The 15928-nt window shown below is 28.5% G+C and overlaps 1 protein-coding gene across 14 annotated transcripts in view; it reads right to left on the reverse strand.

Annotated features, from left to right (window-relative positions):
* The window catches only part of LOC142331012 (putative prefoldin subunit 5), a 122359-nt gene that overhangs the window by 59639 nt on the left and 46792 nt on the right, over nt 1-15928 (reverse strand). For 11 of the 14 annotated variants that reach the window (XM_075376570.1, XM_075376576.1, XM_075376578.1 and 8 more), the window contains exons 3-4: nt 8582-8656; nt 6161-6266 (exon numbers count right to left, since the gene is read on the reverse strand). In XM_075376570.1, the coding sequence (XP_075232685.1) occupies nt 6161-6266; nt 8582-8656 (181 nt within the window). Of the gene's footprint in view, nt 1-3829; nt 4000-5773; nt 6056-6160; nt 6267-8581; nt 8657-15928 lie in introns of those variants that run through there. The other 3 variants (XM_075376571.1, XM_075376567.1, XM_075376566.1) reach the window with 3 other exon arrangements.

A 15928-nucleotide genomic window follows, 5' to 3' on the forward strand; every position in this document is an offset into this window, starting at 1 on the left:
TCATTCATAGTGTTCTGCCATTACAGCAGGTTGTCACAGCTGCTGCTCACCACCTTGTTCTATCCTTTGCTAACCTCTTTGTTTCTGCATATTTTCCCTTTTCCATAATCCCACCCATCATTGAAATTATTTACAAAAACCATTTCAAGAATTAAGGGGAAGATCCGCCACGATTGAAATACAGACTAAACTTTATATCAATATATAACCGGAAACATTTAGTTTACTGGCATTATCAGTAATTTTGTATTTTTAACAAAAAAATTTATTTCTCCAGAACTGTTATATATCAAGCTTTCTTTCTTTCTTTTTCCTGTTTAGCCTCCGGTAACTACCGTTTAGATAATTCTTCAGAGGATGAATGAGAATGATATGTATGAGTGTAAATGAAGTGTTAGTCTTGTACATTCTCAGTTCGACCATTCCTGAGATGTGTGGTTAATTGAAACCCAACCACCAAAGAACACCGGTATCCACGATCTAGTATTCAAATCCATGTAAAAATATCTGGCTTTACTAGGACTTGAACGCTGTAACTCTCGACTTCCAAATCAGCTGATTTGGGAAGACGCGTTAACCACTAGACCAACCCGGTGGGTTGTTATATATCAAGCTGGAATTTTGTTCACTGTACATTTTATACAAAAAATATTTTTAATGTGATATTAGCCTGAAGTTAGTACACAAGGTAAATACAAACACAGTTTTAAATAATTATTTTGGTTACTCTATACTTACAATCCCAGACTAAATTTTTTTTTTTTTAAATACAATTAAATTTGTTCTCTTTTTAAAATGACTGAGTGTTATGACCACTGTTATTTGCTCAAGAAAACTTGGATTTAAAATCTCACTGGTATACTTTGGATTAATTATGTCCTATAATGAATTTTTTATGTTACTTGACGACAATTCTTCATCCTATAATGAAAACTCAATGAATAAAATAGTACTAATTAAAAAATGTTAAACTCCCTGAATTTCTTGCATCCCATAAATATGTGCTCAATTACTTTTACTGACACCTCCTGAATGGTGAATGTGTTATATCTGGTATCTTCATGTATTTATCTTAAAATTATTTCCTATCTTAATATTTTAAGGGCTTTAATTATGTCTATTTTTAAAATTATAATTGTGTATTTTAGTATACTGCTCTAATCAAGATTTTACCACAGTTTCCTGCGATATGTCCCAGCAAATCCTTGAGCAGCCCCCTTTTTTTACAACTGTAATAACATATCCACCCATTTCTGATGTGATTTACATAATGTATTATTATGTATCGACCAGAATAAAATATTCATTTTATTTAATTAAACCAACACCTGATATAAATAAAAATATCTTATATAAGAATGAAGAGGTCACATAAATACAAATTTAACATTCCCAAACTTATTATAGCAGAAATAAAACTAAATTCAAAGAATCTGGTTTATCCAATTCTTTTTCAAAAGTGTACACATGGAAAAATTCAAAATACTCATTAGCAATTCAATAGTAAATTACAAATTTCAAAATCAGAGAATGTTTTTATAGGTAACAAAACTTTTAGAGCTGAGAGTTTATGACAGGTGTGTCATGTTTCAATAAAGGAAGCGTAAGTAATTACAAGGTACTGTAGAGACAGAGCTAAAACCTGGATAGTCATTTATGGTAATGATTGTGTAGTGACTAAATGCTGAAGAAAAAGAAATTGGATTACAAAAAAACCACAGAGAAGAAATTATGCAGAAGTAAACTAAAAGTATATTATTATTATTATTATTATATTCCTATGTAATAAATATAATCATGTACAATAACTTATATGTATGACTATGATTGTGGAAAATTAATGTTTTCATTAATTGCTTTTATTTTATGAAATTTATTAAAATTCATATTTTTAGGATATTAAGAATATCCTACAGTGTATGTAAAATCTGAAGGTGGGTCCTCCCTATAAGGTGTCTCTACTTGCCTCGCCAACACTACTCTTATAACCTGCATGCAGAACACTTACTACCAGCTGCTACAAAAGTAAGCCCTCCAATGATATTGCTTCATTGATATTTTTTATTAGTGTTTATCCTACCATTCATTTCTTTTTGCTATTATTTATTTAAATTTCTCATTTAATTATTTCATCTGTTATGTATTTATTCTACTGTATTAATTTATTTATTTGAGCTACTATATATTATATTAGTAATATAATACTCGGTAGTATTCATAGTTTTTTTATAATAAATTTAATAATGATTATAATTATATTACTTTTACTAACATTTCTTTAACACTATTTATTTATGTATTTTTTTGTACAATTTAATGTTTTCAGTTTATAGTTTTGTATGCCTACAAATCTCAAAAGAATATTAGTTACTGGTGCGTATATACTATTTAGAAATAATTTTCATAAATAACTATGCCCTGTCAAAGGAAATCATAACTATTATGGCCTATAATAAATAAATAACTCATTTCATACACTTTTGTATTACATTTGTTTCTGTTTCACTTTTGTTTCTGTTTATTTATGACAAAATCTTATTTAAGAAAAAAAACCATATACTATCAAGAAATAAATAAATAACTTTATAATATACATCTTGAACAAAAGATTAATCATGGATATGTTGCAAGTGATTGCAAATTAATGGATGTGACTTTTGGAATACACTACTTTGGCTGCTGTTATGAGAAGTCGCTAAGTGATGTTAAGCGAAGTGGAGGGGATGCCACCGTGCACTACTGACCTCCCTTCAGATATTACATACACTATAATAATCTCAAAAATGACTACAGATAATTTGATACTATTTTTATGTATTATTGGTAGTAAGTGCAACACGACGATTTTTTGATTAAACTATATCTAAAAATTTTATAAAATATTAAAAATTATTAAATCTTTGAACAAGCTGTATAAAAAAAAAATTATTTATACTAATATTTTCAAATCTTCAGGCCACATGCTTTAAAAAAGTTCTGATAAACACTAACAGAAGTTGAATGGCAAAATCGTGTATACTAAAATTATGTTCCTAACATTAGTATGGAGAAACACTCCCCTTACAGAAATTAATATGTACTGAAACAGACAATAAAAAAAAAATTTAAAGTAAAATAGTTAACATAATATTGTATTTTAAAAAGAAATGGAATAGACTGACAAAACAACCTACAAAAACTTGCAAAAAGATTGCAGATGAAAACAATTAGCATACAAGAAAAGTAGAAGCTTCTATACAGAATATGAAGAGACAACCATGTTGATGAATAAATCTAAAAAAACTGAACCTTATAATATAATAACCAATTATATCATAAAAAGGAAAATGAAGTTGGTGATGGATACAAGATATCCAAGTTTAATTAATTTGGTGAGAGAATGTGTGAGAGGCTCAAAACTACATAAGAAAACAAAAAGTAAATTACTTTTAAACACGTAGTTCCTTCTTTTTATTATATATATATATATACTACAGTTAAAAAAAAAAAACAAGACTGCCAATCCATCAAAGTATGTGACAATATCTCTTCCTTTCATCCCAACAAAAAGTTCCAAATTCAAATTAATATAAAAGTTACCAACCATATTGTATTCCATGGACAAGTGTTCAAACTTCTTGAGATAAATTAATAATAATAAAAATTAATATTAATAGATATTTAAGGATAAGTTAAACACAATAATAAAGAGAGAAGGTTACAAATGAAAATCCTTAACATCAATTTTATTATGGTAAATTAAAAAAAAAAATAACACAATAATTAAGAAAACAAAAAAATTAACAGCACATTTAAAAAATATATTTATTAATAAATACGAATCATTAAGAAATATAGTAAATTGTAACAAAATGAAATCATAATAAAAAAAGACAATAAGTGTGCAAGTATTAATAGTATATTTGATAAATAAATAAAAAATCCATTAATAATAAATTTATTGTGCTTGTACTTGCTTCTGAGCAGCAAGCTGAGCTTGAAGTTTTGTATCCATTACATCTATTACAGCCGCAACAAAAAATTAAATACTACAAAATTCATCACAACATAAAGATAATTATCAAATTAGAATAACAACTTGTTTCTAAAGCAGCAAGATTTCAATAATACAACTGCTATTATATCTACTACAGAGTATAATTAATTAATTAACACCTCAAGGTAGGAAATTATTTGAGATGGGTATTCAACCACTTTGGGAATTACCTACCTAGAACAAAGAACTAAGTGCTTTCTTTATGCTTTTATATTAATATCTACGTAAATGGAAATCATCCACAGAATACAGACATGACTAAAACTTAAACGGAAAATGGTTCAAAGAAAAAAGAACATACAGGTCAGTAATAAGAACAGTTAAACTGTATTAGAAATATGCTTCACAAAGAAAACCAAGGAAAAGAAAATCAAATTAGCCGAGACAAAAATCTTAAAAATGAATGCTTGGTGAGAAATTAATAAACAGAATTAAAAAGTAAGTAATGGAAACTATTAAACTGGTTAATTGTCAACAAAACAGATTAAAGAGAGAAAGATGAAAAATATGGACACTTCATAAGAAATAAATTATGCTGTCAAGAACTTATGAAGATGTAGTTTGGGTAAGCAAGAGATAGGCCTAAGAGATGAACAATTATAGTCTCGCACCTTCAAATTTGTTCTTATTTGCTTATATTAGCCTCATAATTTTAAAATATAAGGAACCATAAAAAACAAGTAATGCAAAACATATGACTGTCATACGACTTGCATTAATATTATCAACATGATCAATGTTTCATGTTGCTGTGCATAATGCATGCCTACTACATTAAATATCTACTCCAACAGTCCTGAATAAGTAATGTATCCAATCTTAACAACAATTTTAGAATCTTTTCTTTAGAATTTTGCATACTGGATATAAAAACTAACTAATTGGATAGAGATAGTGCTTGCTGTTACCTTATTGCATCACATTTCCACTTCAAAATTTTACCATCACATTTCAATGTGTGTATAAGTGCGTGCACTCCTGCATCACAAAATATAAAGTTGGGAAAATCCTTTGAACTGAAGACTGTTAATTATAATTCTTCCAGTAGTCACATATTACAACTATTCCTGCAAGCTTACAACATTTCAGAACAGGAGTCACTTTTACAACCTCATGTTACAGCTAGCACTAGGAAACATTGTTTATGACCAATCCACCAAACACCCAGCTACCTTTAATAATGTGCTTTTCAATTACATTGCTGCTTTTACTATACTCCTCTTTTCAATAGTTTTCTCTCTCCTTCAACACGAAGGAAAGAGAATGCACATGCATTCTCATGCTATTATAATACAATATATATTATCTAAATAACTGCTCCAATCAAATACCATATTGTTGTCCAATTCACTAAACAGTAATATTCATGTCAAGCCAGGTCCAACAAAACCAATAGAAAAGTAATTTTAAACATGTTTTGTACTTTGAAATGTACTTTAACATTGAACTAGAAATTTCTTTTTACAACTTCTCTTTTCTAACCTATTATATTAAAAAAAAAAAAAATAGTTGTCTTGCTAACATCCAAAGTATTCTCCATAATGCTTAAGATAGAACTGATTGTTTAATTATGACTCTAAAGATAATGCTACCACGGACTATAACTATCTTATCACCTGCTGTCTGGCCTTGCTGTCAGTTTTGACATCTAATTTTGATATTTTCTTTTCAGTTTAGTTAGTAGCATTACACATCTAAGCATGAAAAGATTTGAAGCCAGCCAGGCTTATAATTATTAGGAGGTGGAATGATTTTTGGAAACTGCCTTACAAAAATGAGTGAATGGTGAATAGGCAATAGACTACAAAAATTGGAAACTGTGAGCAACAGCAATCACATACAAAAAAAAATTAAAACCCCCATAATATATGTTACTATCACACACACTTAAAGACTTCCAACCTTCTTTAGTGAAAACACAAAAATACACTAGATAAAATAAAGTAATAAGAAAATATTCATGCTGCAATGGAAATAATCCCTCCTCAACAAAATTCTTGTAGAATTTAGAATGAATACCTAAAAATAAACTGAATAATTAAAAACAAATTTAAATTTATACAAACAAAAAGTAATATACTCAATAGAATGATATAAAAAAAACAATATTTAAGATTAAATTACCTTCTCTAATTTTACTTTTCTCCATTCCCACAGCTTGGATTTTTTCCATCTGTTCGGTAACAAAAGTAACTTTCCTTTTGAAATAGTCTTTTGCTCCATCAATATCCTGATGAACAGAAAAAAATCAATACACACATATATAGTAAAAAATTAAATAAACTAATAATAATAAAAATGATACATTGATATGAGAAAAATATAATATAAACTAGAGTAATCTTTCACCACTACTTATACAGTTGGCTTCGAAAGTTTCTGAAATAATTTATTTTATAAATTTACAATATACTGCCCCCTCAGAGTAATTTATTTAAGAGCTAACACTTTAACTAATTTCATAAAAAAATTTAAGACATTCCTGAAGCTATTATTAAATGCCTCTTTCATTTGTTTCATTCTAATATCACCCTTATCTTTTTTTCTTTTGGAATTTATGAATTGTTTCCTTTTATAAACAAGTGAATATAAGATGTCAACTCAGAAGAGAATGTGCTTTAATGCAACACTATGTAATCTTTTATCAGTATTGATCAGAAAATATGATAATGCATTGAAGAAGATAAGATCTAGAACATAAATTGTTTATATATAATTTATTTTATCTTTCTTTCTTGACAATAAAATTACCAGTTTATAAAAATAAGACTTTTTTGTTCTTTGTGGAAAAATTTAATTTTCACAACTACAGAAACAAATCAATAAATACAGTTTTTAAAATTAAATTTAATCATAAATGAAACAGTGTACATAAGAATATTTAAGTTTTAACAAATTTATTGATATATATCAGTCTTTCAATAATTAAACAGTGTTAAAGTTATTTAATAAAATAACTGAAACTACCAGACTTGTTGGTATTCCTAATATAGGAAATATCAGCTGTTCAAAAAAAATATCCATTATCATAGCCTCTTTTGTTTTAATTTCAAAATGTCGGCTCTGCTTAAAATATGTATTGTGCTGTGATAAGATTTTAAAACAGGCCAAAATTCACTCGCAGATGTTACAACAGTAGGTCAAAAAATATATTAATCATTATAAACTGATTGGACAGTTTAAATATAGCAAAACAAGCATCACTGTTTTTTATCACAACAGAAGGCTGGTGGAAGTTTCAACTGATGCTTTGGAAAATGATCTTATTAACAAGGGTAGATACATAAAAAAAATTTAAATTGCTACAATATGTAGTGCAAGTATTGACACTATTCATTCCCTTAACAAAGATAAGTTGAATTAACACAAAACATGTTCAAGGCGAGTTCTAAGATGTTCACTTTAGATAAAAAAAGGTACCTAAATTTACATTAATAAGGAACTAAGTGATGATTTTTTTAACGGAAGGTAATACATTTTAAATCACAAAACAACTTGTGTTGAAACTTGGCATTCATAATTTTCAGCAGGAATCCAAACGTTAGACTATGAATATCTGATAGTCATTAAGACTATGATGGAAACATCTGAGTTTACCTACCAGGAAAATAATTCAAAAACCTACATATCAGCAGGTAAAGTGATGCAAACAGTGTTTTTGGACTATCTAGGCCTTTTTTTTTGCAATAACTTGGAAGAACAAGATGTAATTATCAATTATCAATGAATAATAGTGTGACATGCTAGAAAATAAAGTGAAAGCCACAATAAGGAGGAAATATCCTGGTTTTCTCTCAAAAGGCATAATTCTTCTGAATGATAATGTTCATTTCTGTACAGTTCAAAAGACAAAGGAAAGATATAGAATTTTTATATTTCACCAAATTCAATGATAATGAACAAGTAAAGAATGCAATAGAAGAATGGTTCAAATACAAAGGTGAAAACTTCTTTACTACTGGAATAAAGAAAGCATACAGAAAAAGAAAACAAGTGCCCAAATGTCACCTAGGATTATGCTGAAAAGTAGTGTTAGTTTCATTATTTTTGAATACATAATAATTTGTATACAGTCATAAATTAGTCTCTTTAATTACTGAACGACCCCATTAGCATATAAGGAAAATAATATGTAACATACACACATATATTTTGTCTTTTTTTTTTGTCTTCAGTCATTTGACTAGTTTGATGCAGCTCTCCAAGCTTCCCTATCTACAGTTTTATATATACATTTTATTTATAATAAATGTATTACATCTGTTTTTAATTTTCCTAGAATTAAAAAAGAAGAAGAAATTTATGAAAAATTAATATGAATATATACACAAAGTTGGGGTAAAACATTCATGAATAATAATTAAGATTACACCTTGTTATATTAACCCTGTTAAAATGAATGTTTTAAATGAAGGAAAACTATTATAAAAGTATCCTTACTTTCTTTTTTCTCAAACACCAGTAAGATTTCTTTTTTGAGTAGTATGTATATAATATACCATAAACAATAGTATTATATTTTAGTGTATTATTTTATTATATTACCTTTTGTAAATAGTAACCAGTTCCAACATCGATAATAACATTTTCACTGTCTGCTATTGTCCCAGGTACATACATCTTAATTTCTTATTCAAGAAAAATAGAGCTTTTAATTCACTTAACATAATTAAACAAGTACAGAAAACAGAACTAGTAATAATAAATTTAAATTATAATATAAATTTTTTTACAAAAAAAATACACTTAGAATAAGAATTTTTTTGTAGTTTTTTTTTTGTAGAAACTATGATAAAAAACAAGACATGACTTCTGAGTAGATATTTTTTTAAATTACATTACAATAACTGGAAGCCCAATTTTTTGGTGTAATCTCTCATAAGTACAATTCACTCATATTTTGTTTATTCAAATAATTACATGAAATCAGTTTGCAAATTGTAATTAGAGATCAATGATTTTTATTAATACTACTTTTTTTTTATATGCATATATTCAGTCTCATAACAGATTTTTTTTAATATATTTCAGCAGTTAGTTTTGTACCATCTCAGATCAATAATTTATAAGACACTTGCCATTAATTGAACTCATGTGCATATATAACATTGGCATTCAAATTTAATTAAAATAATTCATCCTTTACCTGTTTTTGGTAACTTTTCACCCATTTTTTTCTGCTCCTTTAAAAAAAAATTAACATATTAAGTTCAGTCACGATGACATAAAAATATATAATAGGGATGATATACTGCATAAGTTATGTACAAAAGCGTAATATTTCTAGTCTCTGTTAGGGAAAAGAATTTTAGGGCTCAAAGCATGTAACACTAAGCATAGAGTAAAGTAACCTTTTAACAGAAGTATAAAACAAATATAATACCACATAGCTACAATGATGGTAGCACAAAATTTACGTGAATATATTTTTGTCCTGTGCAATTAACTAGGCATAGACAATTCAATTTAACTGCTATCAACATATTATTCTCATTTTTAAATATTTTTTTTTTTTAATATAATTAAATTTAAAATGTTTTTCTTTGCTGCAACTTTTCTCTTTTGGCATTGGAACAAACAATGCTACTTTGTAAATGGTTAATTTTTTAATCATTAATGGCTTTCCACATCATGTTCTCAGAAAAACAAACTACCCACAATTGAAGCATATATGAATAGGACATATGCTGATTACAGTATCAGTATTCTTATCTCCCCTTCAGCAAAACACTTTCTCTTATATAAGTAACACAACCAGCTGAACCAGTATTTCCCACTATTCCGGTAAAATCAACACACTAGTGGCATAGTCTGTTAAGAGTTTGGTAACACCAGTACTGTTATACTATGTCAGTTTCTCATACTGACACCTAAAACAAGAAACTGCAATGAAAATGAAATTTGATTTAAGTAAACAGAGAATTTTAAATACGGTATATCACCAAACAAAATCATAATAATAAAATACATGCTACTTCATACATTTATAAAAAAACACTGTTTTAACCATAAACGGTCATAACAAAAACATAAATATAAAATTATTAATTTTCTATTAACAAGTAACAGTAATCAATAACCCTATTTCATTTTCACAATTTTTTATTTTTGTGATATTCAGTTCTGCTTTATAATATTCTCATTTTAATGTGGAATTAATCCGATTTAGTTAATGTTGAGCAGCCTACTATAGTTATGGGTACCAAAGTTGGTTTTTATATTTTCTTACATTTTGCATATTTTCATTGTTACTAACAAACATAATGGATGATTATTTTTTTTAAAATTATCAAAAGATAAAATGCTTGAGGAGAATTTGGTGAATATACAGTGAAGACAAAAAATAATTTTGATTGGAATTAACAACTAACAATGAAGACCACCCCAAATTAAAGGTAAGATCGATCCAAACTTGGCAATTTAAATAAAGAGTGCATAAAGAAATAATGGATTCCTCATCAGTTATCAAAATATTATTTCTGGTAATGCATCATCATACATTAAAAATGGAAAAATATTTTAAAACTGATGAATCGATGGATTCAAAAGTTTTGGGGTTGTTTCACATTTGAAGGCCCTGTGCTTTGAAGGTAAGTAAGGAACAAGATCTAAAGGTCTTTGTTCATTACTTCCAGTTGATGTTATGGTGCTGGATACTTTAAAATTCTGAAGTTAAGGGGTTATGGACACAACTTCAAAATAAATTCCCAAAAGGCTACAGAGTCTTCTAATAGGATCTGGTGCCAGGCCATACAGCCAAAAAAATTGGAAAAAGTTTTCAAAGAACAAAATATTAAAGGTTGAATCCATGTAAAAGTGAACCTGACTACAAAAAAATAAAAATGTTCTAAGATAAAAGAGTACTCTTTATTATTGTTGTTTATGAGCTATATTTAATTGTCCTGACAAGAATTATATTTTAAATTTAAATTTTAATATTATTTTGTGGTATTCAAATTAATGAATCATTCCAAGAGTAGTGTTACATATTTTATAATAAAGTTGGAAACAAGTTCTTTATCAGCTTACTTCAGACAGCTGATTTTTTGCTTAGATGAAAGTTTAGTAACATTGAAAATATTTAGTAATAATTATTAGTAAGTTTAGTAATACTGGAAACTACAGTAACATCCAGTTGGGGGTAAATATTTAATAAAATACATAATGTATAGAATTGCAGGTATCAGTGTCACACCCATCACAGCAAAAGACAATAAAGTAAATTATATCTACTTTGAGTAAGATAAATATTAAATATGCTTTTATGAAAGTGAGGTTATGTGGATAGGCATTATATCATGTATTAGTTACTTGTTACAAAATCAATATTTACAAGAAAATTAATATATTATTTATGTCATAACCATGACACTTCTATGTTATCATTCCATAAAAATCTCTATCACCCCAATTAAAATAAAATAATTAATACCAGCAATTTTATACATTTACAGAATATTTGTACACTAACCTAAGTCTGATTTTATTAAAGATTTTTCTTTATTTAATGAGGATTTTAACAGAAAAATAAATCTGAATCCAGTTACATAATAATTTTTGGTGATACAGTATACCTTACCATATAAGAATTGGATCATAAAGTAAATCATTTCAGCCTCTTCTGAAAGGTTATTAACTTATTATACACTTTTTAGGCAAAATGAGTTCTACAATCCAGATGAGGAAATTAAGGCAAAAGCTAAAAGGAAGATGAAGAAAGTGCATTTAGTAAAGGAACGGGAGAAGGGCAAGAGAAGATAAAGGAAATTAATTCTAGTACTATCAGCAAGTTAAAATTAAAGTGTTTAAGAGATGCAGAAAGAAAGAGAAGATGTAGGCAAAGAAAATAAGAAGAAAAGGCTAGAAATAAGCACTAAAACTAGGTTCATATCGATGTCCACAGTCACTAGGCAAGACTGTAAAAAATGTGATAGGATCATTACTACACAGTTCTGAGAAAAATTTAGCAGTAATAAGAAAGCTGGTATGTGATACACCTGAAGTCAAAAAAGATCTTTTCAAGGAGAAAAGTTATCAATAAAGACGGATTTCCCTGAATGAAACCACTCAACAAACAGTAATACAGTTTTATTGTCGTGATGATTTGAGTCACCAGGCTCCTGGCATCAAAGATGTTCAATAAAGGATCCTAAAACAGGTAAACGTTCTTCCTTCCAGAAGAGACGTATGACAAAAACAGTCAAAGAAGCATTCAGCTTGTTTCAAATGGAGTTTCCAGAAATTAAAATAAAACGATTAAAGCTCAATGAACTTTGTTCAAAATTATGTTTTTTAAGTTCACAGAACCCTCACAATGTATGCATTTGCATCATTGTAATCTGTTTCATTATTGAATCCCTAAAAAACGGTTGCAACCTTTCCTCCAAGCAGTGGAGAATTACTAAGAACTGTTTGTTGTGATATTTTGAATGAAAACTGCATGACTGGTATGTGTGATTCGTGTATCTGTGATATTAATGTCTTGCTTCCTTCTGAATGTAATCTCTATTCAAACTTGGAAACAGTAGGGTGAATGTGACAATTGTCCAAAACTCTTGGAATTTGAAGGTTCACTAGAGGATGCCATTTATGAATTAAAAGTCCAATTGTTAAAATTCAAAGTTCATTCATGTGTGAGAAAGATGCAAGCTAAATCATTTCAAGAGTATAAAACAAATACTGATGAGGACCACATAACTATGCAAATCGACTTGGCTGAAAATTATGTTGCGACCTATCAGGACAAGATACAGAGATACTTGGTCTCAGCACAAGTAAAATTATTTACACGCTGTACCTGGATTAAAAATGAGACTCGCTTTTTTTGTAATTGTAAGTGACAATGTGACACATGACAAATGTGTCTGTCTGGGTGTTCCTGAGGGAAATTATTTCCAGCACTTCAGAAAATTAACTGAGTTTTCAGATGGCTGCGCAGATCAATTTAAAAATAAATTCAAACTCACTAATCTGTGCTTAATGCATTCCAATGTTGGTGTGGAAAGAAACTGTTGGGTAAAATTAACAAAATAATAAAATGAGATAGCTCGTTTTTGCCAAAAGAAATTGGACTTTAATTTAAAAAAAACAATTTAACCTTTTCAATTAAATCATAACCTTAAAAAAATTAAATGAAATTATGAAATAAACTTAACTTAATTCTGTACAAGGAATATCAGCTGAATCAACAAATCAATTATAATATTAAAAGATAAATACATAAATATACATTTTTCAAATAATTATTTTGAAAATCTTTTGCATTAAATACGAGTCTAAAAACAGTTTAAATAACTAAATGCATTATTATTCAAACTAAAAGATGGAATACAAAAGCAATAAATATTACTAGAACAAATCACAATATTAATTACACAGAAGTCCAAAATCATAACTTCACTTCAGGAGTTATTTTCTTTAGATTAATTTAAGAAAAGTAATATGAATTCAGTTCATGAATAAATAAGAATTAATCTCTGCGATTAACAAATTACATTAAATTAAATGATAGAGTTAATTACAATATAAACAAATTGTAATAAGTAATCATATAAATAGTTCATTAAGTAAGCAAGCTTTCTTGAAAATATTTAAGTTTCTTAGCCATTCTCATGTTAATGACTTCTTTTTTTCTAATTTGTAAAAATAATATAATACTTGAAAGAGCAAAACAATATTTAACACTGATTACAAATATTAACAACAGCAATAATCTAACACATTATAAATTATGTAGAATAGAAGAAGCTCAAATAACAAGTTTTAGTACTTAAATAAAACAAAGAAACAAAATTATAAATAATTATTGTCAAATGACTATAACTGTCTCATTAAAATTGTTATTTTCCAAATGAAATCAAGAGGTTCTGCAGTTACAAGAGTCAATGAAGTACAATAGAAAACATTCCTGGAAGTTGCTAAAATGTTATCAACCAACACATTCATGTTCAATAATGTTTGTGTCATACATATTCTTTTATAATCCTGAGGTACTATTTAATTACAAGTCAATTTTATAATAACAATAGTTGGCATTAATAGCACATAAAATATGTTATACATGAAAAATAATAACACAACCGTTATCTAAGCCACCTTTGTGACTACACTTGAATGAAGAAATGGTTTTATAAGCCAATCTTGAAATTCAAATTCCTAATGTATAATTAGTTGTGTATTTCACTAATTTTACTAAAAACATAACTGTTTAATATAATAAATGATGAATAATTTGAATTTGCCTTAATCACATATAAATATTTGTAAAAAATGAACTCGTGAAATTAAAGTACACATACATACATACATACAGACTATCCTTGGCGTAGTCTACAATGGCGTATCCAAAATAACAGAGGTAACATTTTGTTACTAGAAATTGAATAATACGGAGCATCTCAAAATTGTAATAACCAGCTTGGAGAGATTCTGCATCTATAAAATTGGCTGGTTTGTAGTTACTAAACCACTTTCAATACTAGAGGTTATCTACTGAATTTGAAAATTAACGTATCAAAGAAACAAGGCAAAGCGAACATAGAAATTTGTAAATTCACAAAACACTGACGAGTAGAAACAACAAGAAAATATGGCGACCGAGAATGCTGCACCGTTTATGAATGCACAAAGGCGACGAGAGTAATTAACACACTAAACGAGAGAAAAAGAGACGAGAGCGAAATCGCAGGCAATAACACATCATAAATGTCTGATCTATTCTGTGATAGAGAGAGAAGCAAAAGCTAATCGCAGGCTGGTCCTCCAGGCCGGAGGACCAGCCTGTGCATTCAAACATCGCAAAAGTCTGAACTGGAATGAACAAAAGGTGGCGTGGTGAGAAGTAGGGGAAGCAAACTAGGCAATGGATAGGAGTGTGTGTGTGTGTGTGAAAGTGTTAGTATGAGAACGATTAGAGAAAAACATGTGGGAAAGAAATAGCAATAAATAATGCGTGATATGAATACACTGACACTAAAGATGACACAACAGTCAGTCAGACTGGCGCCACGAGTCGAAAACGAAAACAATACACCAAAACAATCTATTCTATGACAACCCCTATGGAAGTGCACAATAGATTTACCAAGCCTGTAACAACTACAAGATCCAACCCTAACTTTGAATTTATTGGATTAAAAGCTACTTTACGCAATGGCGTAAACAAAGACAATGGATACTCTTTTCTACATCGCATGGACCATAATTTGGTGATAATGAAATGTAGACTGGGGTTTAAAAACCTGAAGAAAAGGTGTCAGATGAATCGTTGGAATTTAGAGAAGCTTGAGGAAGAGGAGGTAAAGAAGATTTTTGAGGAGAACATCGCAAGAGGTCTGAGTAAAAAAGATAAGGTAGAAAATGTAGAAGAAGAATGGGAGAATGTTAAAAAGGAAATTCTTAAATCAGCAGAAGCAAACTTAGGCGGAATAAAGAGAACTGGTAGAAAACCTTGGGTTTCAGACGATATATTGCAGCTGATGGATGAACGTAGAAAATATAAGAATGCTAGTGATGAAGAAAGTAAAAGGAACTATCGGCAATTAAGAAATGCTATAAACAGGAAGTGCAAACTGGCGAAAGAAGAGTGAATTAAAGAAAAGTGTTCAGAAGTGGAAAGAGAAATGAACATTGGTAAAATAGACGGAGCATACAGGAAAGTTAAGGAAAATTTTGGGGTACATAAATTAAAATCTATTAATGTGTTAAACAAAGATGGTACACCAACATATAATACGAAAGGTAAAGTCGATAGATGGGTGGAATATATTGAAGAGTTATACGGAGGAAATGAATTAGAAAATGGTGTTATAGAGGAAGAAGAGGAAGTTGAGGAGGATGAAATGGGAGAAACAATACTGAGATCTGAATTTAAGAGAGCATTAAAAGATTTAA

Source organism: Lycorma delicatula, chromosome 10 (assembly GCF_047948215.1).
Source record: "Lycorma delicatula isolate Av1 chromosome 10, ASM4794821v1, whole genome shotgun sequence".
NCBI lineage: Eukaryota > Metazoa > Arthropoda > Insecta > Hemiptera > Fulgoridae > Lycorma > Lycorma delicatula.